The sequence below is a fragment of the Ambystoma mexicanum genome, chromosome 1p, assembly GCF_040938575.1.
Source record: "Ambystoma mexicanum isolate Mex_15411 chromosome 1p, UKY_AmexF1_1, whole genome shotgun sequence".
Taxonomy (NCBI): domain Eukaryota; kingdom Metazoa; phylum Chordata; class Amphibia; order Caudata; family Ambystomatidae; genus Ambystoma; species Ambystoma mexicanum.
This window is the reverse complement of record NC_090921.1, coordinates 1342543377-1342559893: the sequence shown is the minus strand read 5'-3', so window position 1 is coordinate 1342559893 and position 16517 is coordinate 1342543377. Positions and strand designations below refer to the sequence as shown.

Here is a 16517-nt window from a genome sequence, read left to right as displayed (position 1 = left end):
AAGAGAAAAGGTTTTGAGAAATTGTCATGAATCCATTTTTATCAGGACATCCTGGTTTCAGAAAAACTCTGGAATTGGTTCGAAGGAATTTTTGGTGGGAAAAAATTCGCCAAGACACATTGGACTTTGTTAAAACTTGTGTAGTCTGTGCACAAGCAAAAAGTCAAGTTGGGAAGCCGCATGGTTTATTGGAGCCGTTACCTGTTCCTCCTCGTCCTTGGCACACTATTTCTATGGATTTCATTGTTGAGCTCCCTCAAGATAAGGGTTGTACTACCATTCTTGTTGTGGTGGATCTTCTTACTAAAGAAGCGCATTTTTTACCAATGGAGGGAGAGGTTACCGCGGAAAAACTGGCTCATAGTTTTTTGCAAGGTGTAGTTCAACTACATGGACTCCCAAGTCAAGTTATCTCTGATAGGGGATCTCAATTTATTTCAAACTTTTGGAGGGCCTTCTGTAGGAAACTTGGGGTGGACGTTAGTTTGACTTCTGGGTATCATCCAGAGAGTAATGGACAAGTGGAGAGAGTAAATCAGGAATTGGAGAAGTTTTTAAGGTGTTATTTACAAGCTGGAGAGGAATGGGTGGATTTGGTATGGTTGGCAGAATTCTCTTACAACAATTGTGGTAAAGATGCTACTTCTATGTCCCCTTTCTTTTTGGGTCGTGGGTTTCATCCTCGCTTTCTGAGTTTTGAGGTGTTGGAGGATTCCGGGAATCCTAGAGTGGAAGATCGTTTGTTGGTAATGAAGAATAACTTGGATAGAGCAAAAAAGTTGCTGGGAGAAAACAAGTTGAAATATAAAAGGTGTGCTGATTTGAGAAGGAAGGCTGGTCCTGAATATAAGGTGGGAGACTTAGTTTGGCTTTCTACCCGGTACCTAAAAATTAAGGGGAAGAATAAATTCAGTCCACGATTTGTAAGCCCATTCGAGGTAGAGAGAATCATCAACCCTGTGGCAGTACGATTGAAATTACTCAAGCATTTGAAGGTACATCCTACTTTCCATGTTAGCCTTTTAAAACAGTTTGTTCAGGAACTAGATTTAGAACATCACCTTCCCCTGTGATTTTGGAGGATTTATCTGAGGAATTTGTGGTTAAACAAATTTTGTATTCCAGGAAAGTGAGGGGAAGGTTGCAGTATTTAATTGATATGGACCTGAAGAACGATCATGGGAAGATTCAGTTGATGTACATGCCCCCCGTTTAGTTGCTAAGTTTCATGCTAAAAATCCACATAAGGTAGGCCCAGAGACTGGGCATTAGGAGGAGGGTACTGTCAGGTTTCCTTCCCCTATTCAGGCTATTTTCCCTTATTCAAGTTTCTTTCCCATTATTTCTCTTTTATTATCCTTTTTAGATTAGCCTTGTGTGGGTGGGAAGTTTTCTATTGTAGTTGGTTTGGCCTTAACTTGCTGATTCAGAATCCTGGTTCTGACCCAAGGCAAAATGGAGTCTCACAGTGACAGCTCTGATTGGTTAGAAAACACTGCTGAACAACAATGAACATTCTAAACTGTCACTCTTTGCCTTTCATCATCTAAACCCCAGCTGAGAGGACGTGTTTAGTGGCTGCTCCTGCTTTTGACTTGGGCCTGGTGGATTTTATCCTTCAGGCGTTAGCAGTTGAGCGGCTACTTTCTTGGGGGTTTCAGGAGAAGCTATCAGCTGTCAGGAGTTCGTTTTGAAGACAGGAAACTCTGAAGATCCTTAAGAAATCGTTCTGGAGATAAGTGACTTTGTTTTAACTGCAGCTCTGTTTATCTTACTGACATGTACTTGAGAAATCGTAAAATGTTACCTTTGAATTTATATTATTGAACTCTCTGAGTGCGCTTGAACGCTATTTGTAAAAAGCGTACTACGTGTAATCTGAAACTATCGTTGAACCTTTGCGCGTGCGAGAGTATTCAACTGCACGTGTGTTTTCCAGCGCGTGTGCTTTTTAGCGCGAGTATCTGTTCGTCGCTTGAGAACTCTATAGCGCGTGTGTTTTCCAGCGCGTGTGAGTCCTAGCGCGAGAATCGGCTCGCCGCGCGAGATCTCTATAGCGCGTGTGTTTTCCAGTGCGGGTGCTTCTTAGCGCGAGAATCGTTCGTCGCGTGAGAACTCTAAAGCGTGTGTGTTTCCAGCGCGTGTGCTTCCTGGCGCAATAATCTGTTTGACGCGTGAGAACTCTATAGCGCGTGTGTTTTCAAGCGCGTGTGCTTCAGCGCGAGAACTCAACTGCGCGTGTGGTTACTTGCTTGTGTCCTTTTTAACGCGTGTACTCGATTGCGTATGAACTCTTTGCGCGTGGGTTATAAGGAGCGTGTGAATAGGCGCGGAAATTCATCAGCGCAGGAATTTACTAGCGCATGTGTTTTCTACGCGTGATCTCGTTTGCGCGTGAATTCTGCTTGGCGTGTTTTGGCAAGCGCGTGAGTTTTCTGCGCGTGGACTTTGCTTACAGTGCGCATGTTCTTCAACGCAGGAAGTTTTCAACGTGCAATTCATCTGTATTGAAATAATCCGCGTGTGAGTTTAGCACGTGTTTCTTCAAGAATTCACAAACTTTATTGAATTGTAAAAAGTTTGAAAACAAAAGAAAAGTTTGAAAGAAAAAGAAAGAAAAAATAAAGACAATTTAACTGGACAACTAGTGAATTTTGGAAAAAAGGCAAAGAACAAAACTTTCCAGATTTTCCCAAATTAAGAAGTTGCTGTGAATTTCAAGAGTCTCAAGTAAGAGAGATTTTCAGCTTTTTTACAAGCTTCTCTAAGAAATTTCAAGAGAAGAACCAGGTATGATTCTTAATTATTAGTTAAGGATTTAAAGTCTTTCCCACTCCTAAGGTTAAGTAAGTAATAAAAGTATTTGTATCTGCTTTTCTTATATCCCCTGCAGGTTCAGCTTTGGTTAGCCTTGACGCAGTCAGCCTGGTGTTGTTTTGTTATCCACTTCCCCCTTTCCCTTTGGGGTGTAGTTTGCAGAGCTGAATTGACATTTTGTTCTGGGAATTACATTTCAGGGGGATTGTCGGGGGTTCAGCAGCTTCCGCGAACACAGGACCTCTCAGCCTGACAGCAACTACATGACCTGGTGTGTAGATGAGAATGTTAAATCAGCCAGCACCCTGAGGGGGGTATGAAGATTTGGACTCCGAACAAGCACTTTGTCAAGAGAGAATCTCGAGATGTGGAGACAATTGAGGAGGTGGTCGAGGACTCGGCCAGAGGGGGGAATGTAGAGGAGCAGTTACATGCCTCTGTAGGAAATCCCGCCCCCTACCTCCTATATGTTGGAAGCCTGACATCGTCCCATGTTTGACACCAGCAGTTGTGCCAATACCGCAGCAGATATTCGAAAGAAGGTACTCACTGAGAAAACCCTATCAAATGTATCCCCGAAGGGAAGACAATCTGAGGGAGGAACTCTGTGAGGAATATGAAAAGAGGTGAAGAGTGAAGCTAGTGATGTCACAAGAAACATGTGTGATGCCCCGAGAATACTGGCTGAAGAGAATGCATGGATTTTACAGAAACTGATGACGAAGTTAAGAATCGAGTAAACTTTCATGTGCGAAAAGAAGACAGAAAATCAACTGTTCAATAATTGTACAGATGCTGAAATGCAAGTAGAGTAAGTCATCATAGAAGCTGGCTATATGTAGTGAATAGACTGCAGGCGAAGCCACCATTATATAGAAGCTCGACATCAGTGTCATACATTTAGTAAGCCAGTACCCATGGAGAGGAAAGGCTGAGGATTGTTTCGCAGCATGAATAAGCTGAGATTGTGAAAACGCCTGGCAAGGATGTCTGGCCTGGTATCAAAACTGAAGCAGCCAAGGTTGGTTATCAATTCTTGAAAGCAGTGAATGTGCGAAGGATGAATCATCCTTGTCAAGGTGCAAAGAGAGAACACCAAAAGTGCCAAGTTTTATTTGTTTAAGACATTTAAATGCTGCAAAATGGACCAAATAGTGGTCTCCTGTCACATGAGCTAAGGATGGAAATAGAGTTGAGCTTGGAGTCCTAGAACAATGATAGTGAGAGCCTGCACTCCCATATATTCCCCCATACAAGAATACTTTGCAAGGACAAGTTCAAAGACAATCTTCATGGCAGAAGGCTGGGTGAAGAGAGAGGTTGGGCTAATTTGGTGGAGAGGTAAAGTCAAGTCCACCTCCTGGCACCTTGGTCTGAGTTTACATGCTGCTAAGTGAACCGAATGTTCCAGACATGGCACGTGCATACCAACCAATTGTAGAGGGCTGTATAACGAAGGGCCTTCTAGTGTGAAGACCAATGATAAACTGTGTACTTAATAGTGTTGAAGATGACATGTTTTAAGAGGTAGGCATAAATTGTCCATCTGACAGTGGGAAGCCAATCACAATCCTAATCCCTATAGAAAGTATATTTAGATATGAAATGATATGATATGATAATTTATTTATATAGCGCCTATACACAATGTTTTTCAAAGCGCTTCAAGGCAAGGGAGGGAACAAGGGAAAATACAATGACATTCTTTTTTTAAATATGTTTATTTATAGCAAGGCAGTAAAGGTTACAAACAGTATCGAGTGTCAGTATAACATTGCAAAGAAAAGATTCTAGTTTTGAGTCCCTTTCCCCCCCTCATTCCGGTTTTCCCGGGCCAGAGATTCAGTTTATCTCCCCCGCTTGATGCGTATTCTCCTTGTCTCTCAGGGCCCAGCGGGCGTTGATTGGCTTGAACGTCATTGCGGGATATCGCTGATCATAGTCCAGCACTGGGGCCCACACATTCTGGAAGCGGTGCAGAGACCCCGCTCTCGCAGCGGTAACCTTTTCCGCTATTAAGATGTCCCACAATTTTCCCCACCAGTGGGCCAGGCAGGGGCCGTCCCGCGACTTCCAGAAGCGGGCCAGAACCGTCTTGCCCGCCAGGAGGCACTGTGTGAGGAGCTTAGCCCTGTTGCCGGAGCGGGGGTAGATTCCGGGGACCGGGATCCCCAGCAGAATTGTCTCAGGGTCCAGTGGGAGGGCGGAGCCGGTGATTTGTTCGATGGTGGAGAGACACCTGGCCCAAAATTGCTGGATCTTGGGGCATGTCCACCACATGTGAAAGTAGGAGCCTGGTTGACTGCAGCCTCTCCAGCAGGCGGGGTCCACTTGTGGGTTCATGTGGTGGAGTCTGAGAGGGGGGTAGTACCAGCGTAGGGTGAGTTTATATGCACATTCCTTGTTAGTGACACAGGTGGAGGAAGAGTGGGTGCGGGACCATATGTCTACCCAAGCTTGGTCATCGATCGGATGGCCTAGGTCCGCCTCCCACTGAGCCATGGATCGAGTTTTTGTCGCCAAGAAGTCCCCCAGGAAACGTCTATATATAGCTTAGATTCTTCCTCTGGCCGGCAGGTCCGCAAGAGTTAGCTCCAATGGGGTCGGGGGGCGAGTTGCCGCCTGGAGGGTCTGAGGGTGCGAACACCAGTGGCGGAGCTGGCAGTATGTGAATCTGTCCCTTTCTTGAAGCCGAAAAGTCTCCTTGCACCGCTTGAAGGTCCGGGGTCTGTTTTCGGAGTACATCTGCCCCAGGGTTTCCAGGCCTCCGTCTATCCAATTCTGGAAGTTGCGAGGGAGAGATCCCGGGGAGAAGTCGGGGTTGTGAAAGATCGGTGAAAGGGGGCTTCGGCCCCTCGGGATTCCCTTCTGCTTTAGAGCCCAATCCCAGGAGCTTAGGGTCTGCTTCGTTGTTAGTAGGATGTCCTTCCAGCGTGCCCTGAGGGAGGGTTGGATGTGAGGGAGGAACCGGAGGGGAAGCGGAAGCTGGGCCTGCTCCAGTTCCACCCATCTGGGGCGGGCTGTGCTCGTCTGCCAGGCGTGTAGATGTGACAGTTGTGCCGCTGTCCTATAGGCCTGCAGGTCCGGGACCCCTAGGCCTCCTAGCCTGGCGTTGCCAATCAGGGTTTTGTGGGGGATCCTGGCCTTCTTGCCTTTCCATATGAATTTGGATATCTTCCTCTGTAAGTCGTGGAGGGCCTGGGCTGGGAAGGGCACCGATAGAGATGAGCAGGCATAGAGGAACCTAGGAAGCAGGTTCATCTTGACGGCCGTGATCCGGCCCATTAATGAAATCTCCTGCGTGGTCCAGCGTTTCAAGTCCCCCTCCAGCTCCTTGATCAGTTTGGGAAAGTTCGCCTGATAGGTCTCCTTTGGGTTTGCTGGGATGAGAACTCCTAGGTAGGGGATCGAGTGGTCCCGCCATTCGATCGGGCACAGAGCCGTTAACGCCTCCTTGTCCTCTGGGCGGAGGCCGACTCCTAAAGCCACTGATTTGGTGAAGTTGACAGTGAAGCCGGTGACCTCCCCCAATTCCTTTATTTCGGCCAGAGCGTGTTTCGCTGAGGTGTTGGCTTCAGTGAGTGTCAATAGAACATCGTCCGCGTAGAGAGCGATCTTGTGGTGGGAAGAGCCCACCTGAAGACCCTTAATGGACTCATTGCGCCTGATCTTCTGGGCGAAGGGCTCCATTGTGAGGGCGAAGAGTAGGGGAGACAGCGGGCAGCCCTGTCTCGTCCCACAAGACAGAGGTATCGGGGCTGAGTGGGCGCCATTGATCCTGAGGATGGTTCGAGGCTGCTTATAGTTCGCCAGGATCATGGCTCGGGCTGTGGGGCCGAACCCAAATGCTTCCAGAGTGCATTCAAGATAGGACCAATCGACTCTGTCGAAGGCTTTGGTTGCGTCCAGGGCCATTAGGGCAAGGCCTTGGGAGTTGCGGTGGGCGATGTTCACTAGGTTCAGAGTCCGCCGGATGTTGTCCCCTGCCGCTCGGTGAAGAATGAAGCCTGTTTGGTCGGGGTGGATTATATCCGGGAGGATAAGTGCCAGGCGGTTAGCTAAAATCTTCGAGTACAGGTTGGCGTCGATATTCAGTAGGGCGATGGGTCTGTATGACGCCGGATCTCTCGGGTCTCTCCCCGGCTTAGGAAGGAGAACCGTCACCGACTCCTGCATTGTGGCGGTCACGGATCCCGAGACCTTGAAAGAGTTGAACAGGGCCACTATGTGAGGGATGAGCTGGAGCTTAAAAATCTTATAGAACCTCGGGGGGAATCCGTCTGGGCCCGGGGCCCGTGATTTGAGGGCCTTGATGGCTTCGTCAACTTCTTCAGCTGTTATTGGGGCTTCCAACTGCTCCCGTGTGGAGTCTGGGAGACGCGTCAAGGTTGCGTTCCGCAGGTATGCCTCCTGCTTTGACCGATCTCGGGGAGGCGCTGTCATGACCTGGATTAGGTGGTCTGAGGCTAGTTGTAGTTTCGTCTGTTCAGAGTGGTGTATCACCCCTTGTGAGTCCTTGAGCCCTATAATAGTGTTGGTCCGTCTTGTTTTAGCTAGCTTGGCCACCAGCAGCTTGTTGGCCTTGTTGCTTTTGGCATAGTAGAATTGTCTGGTCTTCGCCAGGAGTTGCGCAGTGTGTTCTGCATAGTGGGCCTCTAGTTTCTTCCTGGCCGAGCGGAGCGCTCTCTGTGTTCTGGGGGACCAGCCACTCTTCTTCTGGGCTTCCTCAGCTGCTCGCAGGTCCTCCTCCAGGGATAGACGGATTTGTTTCCGGTTTCGATGGTATGCCACGCCTTGGGCTATCAAGGTTCCCCGAATTACAGCTTTCATTGCATCCCAGTTATTGGCCAGGGAGGTGTCCGTGGCTAGGTTCTCCTCAAAGAAGTTCTTGATGGTGGTGGTTATGTTGTCTCTGATTGACATATCATTGAGGATTGGGTCGTAGAGCGCCCATCTGCGTGTTGCCTTGGCGTGGGTGTTCTGAATGCTCAGTTCCATTATTATTGGGGCATGGTCCGATAGAATTCGCTGGCCTATCGACACCTCATTAGCGAGGGCGAGAGTTTGAGGGGAAGCCAGAAGGAGGTCGATTCTGGAGAAAGTTCGGTGTACGCCCGAAAAGAAGGAGTAGTCTTTCTCGGTGGGGTGAAGCACCCGCCATGTATCCACCACCTCCAAGGTTCTGAAGAGCCGCAGCAGACTGAGGGCCTGACCGAACTCGCCAAGGGCAGGGGGGTTAGATTTGTCCTTAGTGGGGTCTGGGACCCCATTGAAGTCCCCACCGATTATTGTCTGGCCTTCCACAAAGCTTGAGAGGGAGGAGCCCAAGGAGTCATAGAAGGTTGCCTGTCCCGAGTTGGGTGCGTATGCCGATACCAAGGTGTAGAGGTCCCCCAGCAGGAGGCACTTGATGGCCACGAAGCGGCCCTCCGGGCACATCATGGAGTCCAAGATCTGGGGGCGCAGGTCTTTCCGGAACATAATCGCTGTGCCCCCCTTTTTGGAGTTCCCCGAGGCGAAGAACTGGTGTGGATATCTGCTGGATCGAAGCCGGCCAAAGTCCGCCGGGAGGAGATGAGTCTCTTGGAGGAACACCACATCGGCCTCCTCATCTTGTAGCTTCTGGAGAATCGATTTGCGCTTGGGGGGGGAGTTGAGACCGTTAACGTTCCAGGAAAGGCATCTCAGCGTCTGGTGTTCCGGGATCGGGGAGCCAGGGGTTCCTTGCGTAGGGGATGGAGGGGGGACTCCAGGTTGTTCATTGGCTGCCATCGTGAAGAGGGTGGAGAGGTGAACTGTACCGCACTTGCAGTTTTAACCGAGGCCCCCAACGGGAGGCCAACTTTTTAACTAGCGGGGTGGGAAACATTGTGGGTGTAACCCCACCCCAGGCCAACCGGGCCAATTGTGTCTGGCAAAATAACGTTTGCATCCAAGGGCTCTAAGATGGAGCGGATCTTGGAGGGGGGGCATAGGCCGTGGAGGAAGCCCGCCGCGCTGGGCGAACGTGGGATTGTGTTGGGCCGGAGTTACTATTTCTGAATTTAGCTGAAAGGGCGTTGGGCGTCCGGGACGCCGGAGGTGCGGGGGACATCCAGGGCCGCTCGGACTCGGGTTATCTTCTCCTGTTTCGGGAGGCCTTGGACCATGGAGGACGTCTGGGTTGGGGAGGAAGGGCTGACGTAGGGCTTCCCGAGGCTTCCAAGTCTGGGGAGGTGGTTCCTTCAGGGGGGGAGGATATCTGCATGATTTTAGCGGCATCTTCTAAGTGGGATATTCTCCGGAGGGAGCCATTATACGAAAATTGCAGGGCTGTGGGAAAAAGCCATCTGTATTTGACTTTACGCTCTTGGAGGAAGAGGGTTAAAGGTCGAAGAGCCCTTCTTTTCTGTAGGGTTGAGAGGGAGAGATCCTGATAAATTTGGAGAGGGTGACCTTGAAAGGAGAGTTCATCTCCGGACCGACTGATGGCGGAGATAGCTTCTTTAGTGGAGAAATAGTGTACTCTCGTTATGACATCTGGGGGCTGGTCGGAGTCTACTCCTCGTCGCGGACGGAGTCTGTGAGTCCGATCCAGCAGCAGTTGGGATTTATCTAGATGCGGGAGGAGAATTTGAAAGAGGTCTCCTATGTATCCTGCAAGATTTTGGTCGGGGACTGAGGACGGAACTCCCCTGATACGGAGGTTATTCCGACGAGCTCTGTTTTCCAGGTCCTCTTGTTTGTATTCGAGGATTTCGCACTTGGCTTGGAGGGCTCTTACTGTTTGCTGGATATCTCCCATGGCAGCTGTTTGGTCTTGGGAGCGATCCTCGATCTCACTCAGTCTCTGCTCCACTTCGGTCACCCTATGGTCTGTTTGTTCCAATTTGGAGGTGAGTTCCGACATGCAGGACCGAAACTCGGCTTTGATGTCTGCCATAAACGCCAGTAGATCACCTCTGGTGGCTGGGGAGTCACCCCCCTCCTGGGAGAGCCCTGGGGTGGGAGTAACTGAGTCCGGTTTCTTTCCCTTATCAGGAGCGGTGAGCATGGTGGCAATGTCCACATTTTTAATAGCTTTCGACTGTCTCGACATGTTGGTGAATCGTGGGTGGGGAGATGGTTTATACGGCCCACCCTGTAGATGAGCGTCGAGGCTCTTGATTGAGAAGAGGGAAAGCTGGTTCCAAGCTTGGCCGGTGTATAGTGGCTTCGAGTGAGGGGGTGAACTCTCCAAATCTTGATGGTGGGCAGGTATGTGGGGCGTAAGTTCCGGTGGGGGGATCGAATAACGTGCGCACCCTTGGGACTAGGCCAGAGAGAGCAGAGCGGGTGATGCAATGGGCCGGGGCGCCCAAGGAAGTGGGCAGTCAGGTCACCTCCGAGGCCGAAGGGGCCTACCCGTCAGGGGCAGCCCGGGATGAGAGTGTGGCCAGGTCGAGGCTCCAGGTGGGCGGCATTGGTCAGGCCCTTCTCGGGGCTTGCAGCTGTGGGTCCCTCGATGTGGCCCGGCTAGGGCCGCTCCTCCTCCGAGGACCCAGGCTTGGTGGGGATGATAGTGGGAGGGGACCTCCAAGTCCCGGGTCTGAGCGGGGGCTCCAGACGATGGTGTGGGCCGGGGCGCCCCAGGAGTGTGGCGTATGGAGACCGGATCTCTGGGTCTTGGGTAGTGAGAGGTAGGAGCCCGCTGGAGGGCGGAGGAGGGGGGGGCGGTGTTGGCGCGGCCCCCACCTCAGGTGCTGTGGAGGGTTTTCCCTGTGTGGCCTCGTCGGGGCGGGGGGCCAGCCCTCCACCCGGATCCTCACCCCCAGCAGCTCCTACCTGATGGGCACCGTCTGTGCCGTCCCTCGTCGGGCAGTGCAGGCTCGGGCTGGTAGTGTGGCTGATGTTGCTCCGCCGCGACCCGGGTGCTCGAGAAACTGAGCCGCGTCTGAATGCGGCCTCAGAAAGCTCTCACCGCCCTCCAGGGCCGAGAGACGAGCACGGCCGCCATCTTGGGAGATTGTCGCTGGGGCCGGCTCGGGGAACCGGAGCGGCTAACTTCGTCTCCGTCGATCGTTATGGTCCCCGCTTCAGCCCGGATGGGCCCCAGGTCCCCCGACGTCCTTGGGATCAGCTGGGCTCCGGTATACGGGCGCGGAGCCGCATCAGGGGCCCAGAAGCGGCGGGCTTTGCACGGCGGGCCTCAGGGGAGCAGCCACATCGATGGCGCTCCAAGCCACGCCCCCTACAATGACATTCTTACAGGCCATGAACAGTAAGGATGTGAAATTAACTATCGTACTCGGCCTGACGACATTTCAGATAGTGCAAGAGCTAAGACATAGATAAGGAAGGGAGGGGGAGAGTGGGAAGGAAATGGAAACCGACAGGCGACTACCGTACTAGGCCTGATGACATTTCTGGTAGAGCCAGAGAAAAACAAGAGGTGAGGGAGAGGTGTGCAGAAAGATAGGGGAGGAACAAAACAAGTGACTATCATACTAGGCCTGACGACATTTCAGATAGTGCTGGAGAGGCGGTGGGGAGGAAAAAAACAGTAAGGTGTGGGGGAGGAGACAGACGAGGTTGCTATCATACTAGGTCCAGATACAATTCTGATAGACTAAGTGCATAGAAGAAAGTAAGGAAAAGGGAGAAGGGAAAGGAGGAGAGAACAGAGAGTTAGCAGTCAAAAGAGTGGAGAAGCAAGAGGGGAGAGTGAATACAATTGCAAACGTCAGTAGTAACACATAATGTTGCAAGCCAGTATACAAGATGAAGGTGTCTCCCTTAACCAATCCCACCCCATGATAGGTTTTCTATTATTTGCCACGTAGTATGACATCACTTCTGACATATTATTTGCATATAAGGATGTTTTTATGGGGTAATTGTCGAGAGTCTGAGCGAATGTCCGTTGATCTCCATTGTAACCTCCATGTTTTAGATCATTGTTAATAAAACAGTCTCTTTGCCATCTTCCTGTGTTGGTTTGATTATTTGGACTCGGAATTACTCTGCGATCCCATCCATTGCATGCACGTTACTAAAGGGCCATAAGCTCAATTTCATTCTCCTAAACCTCTTCTTTTCTGCCTGGTCTTTTCTCATATCGACTACTGTGGTTCTCTTTTTCTTGGCCTACCCGCCTCACATCTTCTTCCTCTCCCATCAGTTTATAATTCTTCGGTTCGTCATCACTTTTCTTTACCTTTTTGCTCTTCTGCAACATCTTCTTTACTGTGTATTCCACTGCTTCCCTTTGAATCACGTCTTATAATTTTCTTTCAATTGTTTTTAAATGTATTCACGTCTTGGCTCCTCCTTATCTTTCTTTACTAGTCTCGTTTTATTCTCCCTCTCGGTCTCTCCTATCAGAGAATCTGCTTTTCCTCACTGTCCCCAAACCCCTGTATGCTTCTTCCTGTTTCTGGCGTTTGCCCTCTTAGCCCCTAAATACTGGAATTCTCTCTCTATCCGCTCTTCTACATCTCTTTGTATTTTTCAATCTAACGTGAAAGCTCATCTTCTCTCCCTTCTTTTTACTTAGTGACTCTCTCTTTCTTTCCCCTCATTCTGTTTTTAGTTTTTTTTGTTGCATTATCATGTAAATTGTACTGCTTTCTAGTATTTTGTAATGTGTAATAGAGATTTTGGTGAAAGGCACTTTATACATTCAATAAATGAAATGGGAACACAGGCTGAAAACATCACAGATTTACAGCACAGTTTATTTTTTCATAAAATATTTACACTGTATCTAAGGGATGGTCTTACTTGTAGACTATACCAGCTGAAGAAGATGGTATTGAAAAGTTTCCCAACAGGTTGATGCCCCCTGGATAGCCAGTCACAATCATCATGTGTCAAGCACTACTGGTATGCACATGATTCCAAAGCAATGGTATTCAAACTTTTTTTATACTGAGCCCCCACCCTCCCTGAGTAAACATTTTGTTTCTGGGAAACCTCCACAAGCTATAACTATTTCCTATTGATTATATTTTCTATCAAAAACAGCCCCATTATCCCATTTTAAAGAGTCTTGTGCCCGCTCAGACATCCTTCAGGCCCCTTAGTGTAGAGGAAGGGTGGACAGAGAAGCAACTTCAGCGGTTTCTGGGGCCCCATGTCCCTTTGTGCATTCCACAGCCTGAACATTTGGTTCTGTACCCTACGCGGGATGACTATACAAGGCATTTGAGTCAATAATTGACAATGAATGGCATTGGTCGGCCATTTCAGGATGTTTGAAGCTTTACCTTAAAATTACTATCTATGGCAAATGATGGCATCAGCTGTGCTTGTGAAGATGTGGCAGATATGTTATGATTACACCTGTGATGGGAGGCATTGTCTGGCATAGGAAGGTGTTACCAGCAAGAGTGGTAACTAAAATAGCCCTATTTCTGCATTAGAAGCTAATAATATACATTTTTTTTTATTTTACAAATGTTTAGTGTGCTTCCTTTAATTTTCTCTATACAGTAATGTATTTGGCTTAATGGATATCTGAAAATCCCAAATGGACCATTTTTGGCCATACTATATTTTTCAACATCTCTTCTAATGAGGGGAGGGGAATTACCCTCCTTACCTATTTTTTAAAACAACTTTTTTACCTTTCCCGCAGAGCCCAATGCATTTTTTCAGTCAGGCTTATTCAGTTTAATGTTTTTGAAAAAAGTGTTTTTCAAACGATGTTTTCAGTGCTAGCACATGTTACTTCCTGTGATGTCATCATGATAAAAGTGCATGCGTTACTTCTTGTGGTGTCATTGGGTATGTTACGTCACTTGCACTTGGCCTGCTTCACAGGTTTTTCAGCAGACACCAGCACGTCTGGAAATTGTGAGATATATGCCCATAATATGTGTGTTTGTAGTGTACAGAGGACAGTAAAGGAAAACATTTTACAATTAAGCACACAGAAGCTTACCCAAATCTGCAAATGCCTCTAGGTTTCTTCCTACTGACGCTTTCAGTTTGTCCTGCAGTTGATACATGTCCAACATGAAACTGTTCATTCCTGCATGAAAGAAAAGTAGTGAGAAAGACATATGCAAGAGTCATCTGGAGGGGCAGCAAGAGAGGGTGCCCACTGGTGACAGAATATAGACGTTGCATACGGCCTCTAGTTCCTCCCCCTCCCTCAAAAGGAATTTGAGAGATTTGTGAGTTGTGGAATAATGCAACATACATGTCCCATTCATTCATGTGGGAGGAACGAGGGTTCGAGTCCTAGGATTCCTAAAAGCAACGCTCCCTAATGAACCTTTTGGCAGTGTCCCCTGCAGTCAAGGATCGTGACATATCTGCTGTTACACTCTACTGGTAAGGACACCGGATCGCCCTGCCCTGGACTTTAACCTTTCCTCTGCTCATCCCTCTGCCATGGGTGCCTGTCTGATTCTTGCCTTCCTACCCCTCAAACTTAACTACAGAAAGGGATTTTCTGTAGCACCTGTTACATTTATCTGCTGTGCCTTAACCTCTCACTGAACGCTTTCTACTGCCTCTTATTGCCTTGCTCAAAAATCGAATTCAGGATTTGCCCCTAAATCTGTTCACTCTCCATTTTTTGCTGTATTTTAGTGCTTATTGGGAATTCGAATAGGCTTTTAAATCTGTGCACTCTCCATTTTGTGCTGTATTTTAGTGCTTATTGGGAATTCGGATTTAGGTGCGCTTTTAGATCTATGCACTCTTTTTGTGCTGTATTTTGTGCTGTATTGGGAATTCGAATTTAGGTGCGCTTTTAATCTTTGCATTGGCTGCTAAACCACTTGGTAAATTCCCATACACTGTGCAGCTCCCCTGTTTGTCTCTCTCTCTCCTCTGCTACTCCCATGGCACTCTATATCTCCCCTATCTATTCCAACTGCTATTCTATCACCTATCCTACCTCTCATGAAGTCTGGAGGAGAAAAGCTGAAAAATGCTCTCTTGAACCCTACCTATTGCTGACACCTACGTCAATGCCACTTCCAGGCAGACTATTATGGACATCCTCTTCTCTGTCCCCTCTCCTGACCTAGGGACGTCTCCACTCTCTCCCCTTTCTCCTCCTCACCCATTCATGGTGGCACAAGGTGGGAGGTACTCCTGGCATACTTCTCATCCTCTAGGTGTGTCATTAATGTCTATCCCAATGGCACTATCATGGCCCAGGGCTCTCAAACTACTCTCCCATCCTTCGCGATCGATGCCTGCCCTCTCTCATAAACTTCAACCCTTTTCCTCTCTTCTCACCTCTCCACCACCACCGACGGGAGTACATACCCCTGTAACCCTCTCGGAAAACCTGCCTTCACTTTGCTACTCTGAATGCACGCTCTCCTGTCAAACACTCCTCTGATATCAGTCTCCTTCTCGAAGACTTTGTCTATTTTCTGCAGTAGTTTCGGCATGCACACAATGTGCAAAGCCCATCTCCATAAAAAATATTTTCATACTATGCTTACAGCAGAGGGAGCCTTAGGGGCAAATACTGATTATCCATGCTTTCGGGGCCGTTGCATCTCTCGGTCCAACCCCAGGAAGGATCTCACTTCAGCAATTGTCATGGGTGTGGCCAGTGTGGGTTTGGCAAGTACCTTTTCAGGATATGGAGTCATTCCCTGGTCAGAAAAGATGTGTCCATGGAATTTTAGAGTGGTTCTGTTTATGTTACACTTGTCTCGGTTCAGAGTCAGTCCTGCTGTTTGAAGGGTTCTGCATACTTCCTTCAGCGCCGGGTTGTGTTCTTTCTGGGATGCGCCAAATACCAGGATGTCATCACTGTAGTTAAAGGCGGAGGTGAACAGGAGTAGGATGTGTGTAATTGACTCTTGAAATATTTCTGCTGCAGACGAGATCCCGAAGTTCAGCCTATTATACCGTAAAAGACCTTCTTGGGTGAAAAATGCAGTGATGAGTCTTGAATCGGGTGAAGGACCAGTTAGTGGTGTACTTCATTTAAATATAGTTTAGAGAATTGGATCGCCTTCTTAAGAATTACAATCATGTAATTCTATTTTGGGGCCTGGATGTCTTTCTCGTTGAATGGCTGCTAGGCATGTGGGTGTCAACGCCCCCCCCCCTCCGCCTCTGGTTGTCTCACATCCTGACACAGCCCTGTATCTGCTCTACTCTTCAATTTCTGATACTCTTGATGCTCTTGCCCCTGTCATGAGGCATGATGAACGGCTAATGATCTCTGTCTTAATGCCAATAAGACCGAGATCCTTTTCAATGGGACCCCCTGCTCCCTGCGTCCCTCCCACTCTCTGGCTGCCCTCCTTGGGTCCCCTCCCCTCACCATTTTATGAGGTAAAAAAACCTTGGTGTCATCTGTTACTCCTCTCTTTCCTTCTCCCCTCACATCACAGACCTTGCAACAAAGGCCCACTTTCAGCTTCACCTTCTCAGAGGCATTCTCACCTTTCTTACCTTCCCCCAGAAATTCAATGCCTCCAGAGCTCTGGTTCTCTCTAGGCTGGACTACTGCAACAGCCTCCTCCTCAATCTGACTCTTTCCTTTCTTTGCCCCTTCAACTAATCCAGAATAGGACTGCGAGAATGATCTTTGGCCTCTAGGCTAGGGACCGCATCTCTCCAGCCCTAAAATCTCCCCACTGGCTCCAGGTGGCTGCAAAGATCAAATTCAAGACCCTCTGCATCATCCACAAGGCTTTCTGGGGCCTGGGACCCCGCCACACCCTCTTCCTAAATACCTCCCTGTTAGAGCCCTTCTG

General features: G+C 48.8%; 1 protein-coding gene across 1 annotated transcript in view; it reads right to left on the bottom strand.

The window, feature by feature from the left end:
• The window catches only part of IZUMO3 (IZUMO family member 3), a 280359-nt gene that overhangs the window by 177205 nt on the left and 86637 nt on the right, over window positions 1–16517 (bottom strand). Inside the window, exon 3 of the mRNA XM_069649595.1 lies at window positions 13721–13810. Within this exon, the coding sequence (XP_069505696.1) occupies window positions 13721–13810 (90 nt within the window). The remainder of the gene's footprint in view (window positions 1–13720; window positions 13811–16517) is intronic.